At 43.8% G+C, this 2,500-nt stretch overlaps 1 protein-coding gene across 1 annotated transcript in view; it reads right to left on the bottom strand.

The window, feature by feature from the left end:
* Positions 1-703: 703 nt before the first annotated feature.
* The window catches only part of LOC122804596 (protein FAM98A-like), a 1,881-nt gene continuing 84 nt past the window's right edge, over positions 704-2,500 (bottom strand). The window contains exon 1 of the mRNA XM_044074558.1: positions 704-2,500. This exon is cut by the window's right edge and continues 84 nt beyond it. Coding sequence (XP_043930493.1) covers positions 794-2,491 — 1,698 coding nt within the window. The 5' untranslated portion in view covers positions 2,492-2,500 and the 3' untranslated portion in view covers positions 704-793.

Below are 2,500 nucleotides of genomic sequence, written 5' to 3'. Positions count from 1 at the left end.
ATTGTCAAGGCAGAATTTATGCCTCTTTCTTAGGGAAGACAAGCAGCAAATGCTGGTAACACTACCAGTCAAGAAAATTGCTTTTTTTACAGAAAAACACAGTAAGAAGTACTTTCATCTACTATTTCAGCCCCATCAAAGTAAAATAAACACAATTTCTCCACAGAAATATTGTTTCACTTATTTTACATCACTTTTAAACTGACAAGAGATATGAATACTCAGTTTAAAAGTAGGTTACAATCTTTAAAACAAGTTTCATGAAGAGTTAAGAGATGAAAGAGTAACAAAAATAAGAAAATTGTTTTTTTTTACAAAAAAAGGAAACTTATCTTCCAAGCAAAGAAACAGCACAAGCCAGCAGTCAATCCTTGAAAGCCTTAGAGTAGTGTATTCTTCAACAGCAGTAAAGCTTTGAGAGGCTTTGCACCCAAACTTGTCTTTTATTCAGCTTATAAAAAATAGTGAGCCAAACAGCCAAATAAACTGAGAAAAGTAGAATGAAGTATCCACCAAGCACAAATAAATCGATGCTCAAAGGAAAAAATGCTTTAATAAGCACTGTAAAAAACACTCCAATACAAAGACCGGGTCTAGAAATACAAAAGCAACAAAAGTATCAACAAAATGGCATAGTTTCCAAGTGCCAGAACTAGCAGTTCACAAAAAAACTGTCATCCAAACCACTTTTTTTGTCCTTTAGGTCATTTTGATGAAAAAAGCAACATCCAAGCCTTTTCAAATGTGCATTTTCTAATGACAGCACTATGTGGCAGGTTTTGTTTCCACAATCTCAGCTAGAGTAGTGTTTTCCTTGTGCAAAACCAGACTGACTATATTGGTAACCTCCTTGTTGGAAATGCTGCTCAAATTGCCCTCCTTGATTGTAGTTTTGACCCCCTCTGCCTCCCCAGCCACCTCCACCTTGACCTCCGCGGCCTCCACGGCCTCCTCGGCCACCTCGACCTCCACCACGGCCTCCACCTCGATCACTGTAATTACTATCTTGGTATCGGTTGTCTTGCTGATAGTTACTTCCAGAAGAGCTACCACCTTGGTAGCCACCACTGCCACCTTGGTATCCACCTCCGCCTTGGTAGCCACCACCTCCACCCTGATAGCCTCCTCCGCCCTGGTAGCCTCCTCCACTACCTTGGTAGCCACCACTTTGGTAACCACTGCCACCACCTTGATAACCACTTCCTTGATATGAAGACTGAAAACCACCATGGTAGCCACCTCCTTGATATCCACCACCTTGGTAATTTCCACTTTGGTAGCCACCTGACTGGTGGCCTGCATCCTGATAGCTGCCACCTTGGTAGCTACTACCACCACCACCATCTGACCAGCTTCCTTGAACTTTGCCTCCTCGGCCTCTGCCTCCTTGATCTGACCCTCCACGTCCACCACCTCGACCTCCATCTCTGCCTCCGTAAGACTGGTCATAGCCTCCTCTTCCTCCACCGCCACCTCCTCCTCTTCCACCATACTGCTGAGGAGCCTGCTGTTGGGTCTTTTGCCATGGTGGCATCTCAGGAGGTGGAGGCTCAATTTCATTAGGTCTGCCACCTCTGTCTGGAACTCTGCCCATCAAAACCTTATTGATGGCACAAATGCTCTTTTCTCTAATGGAACCACTGCTGGTTTTTAGAATCTTTGACAAATCTTCTCGAGCTGACAGAAGGTGTGCAACAGAAATTGTGCACTTTGGTGATAAGGCACTCCGTTTAGGCTGGTACACCTTGGCCAACTTTTCTGACTGAGCCTTAGCTCGATCAGACCAGCCAAAAGACTGTACAGTCACATCCAAACGTTTTAACAACATTTTTCTTCGCACTTCATATTCATTGACAAGGGCTTGATTGGTAGTTTCAATTTTTTCCCAATGAAGTGGTCCCAGTGGTTTCTTCAGAAGGGGTTTCCCCACAAAATTATGCGGCACTTTTGATAAGGTCTCTCTCAACTTTTTCTCAATGCCGCTGAAAAACTGGAACATTGTGATATTGGCTGGTGGTTTGGACATACCCAGTGCAACGCAAATTCCTTTCAGTTCCTGGAAAACTTCACCACCAGGTCCTCCTCCTCCTCCACCCCCTTCTTGCTGTTTCTTTGGTGGATTGTGTACAGTCATCATTCTTGAAGCCTCTAATTCAGATATCAGGTACATGAATAGTAGCAGCGAGTTAGTCTTGTTCAGGAGGCGTTTTGTCACATCTCCACTTACAAGAACAGAGTAGGGGCAGTTCATTTCATTCATTAGCCCACTTACTTCCAACTGAAATTCTTCTGCTTCTTTTGGACTGTTCGTCGCTTGCACAGTCTCCTCCAATTTGCAGAATAACCTCAATTCTGACACTAGCCAGGCAATAAGCTTAGTGTATTCAGGTGAAGTAGCTCCACCCTTAACAGCCAAATCCAAAGCGCCATCGTCCAGCAATGGTCCTTTGTACCCCAAATCTTCCAATGAGTCTAATATTTCGCTTTCCATTATATCACA

The sequence above is a fragment of the Protopterus annectens genome, chromosome 6.part0 (genome assembly GCF_019279795.1).
Source record: "Protopterus annectens isolate FY-2018-M chromosome 6.part0, PAN1.0, whole genome shotgun sequence".
Classification (NCBI taxonomy): Eukaryota; Metazoa; Chordata; order Ceratodontiformes; family Protopteridae; genus Protopterus; species Protopterus annectens.
Note: the sequence above shows the minus strand (reverse complement) of the source record. Positions and strands in the feature narration are given on the sequence as shown.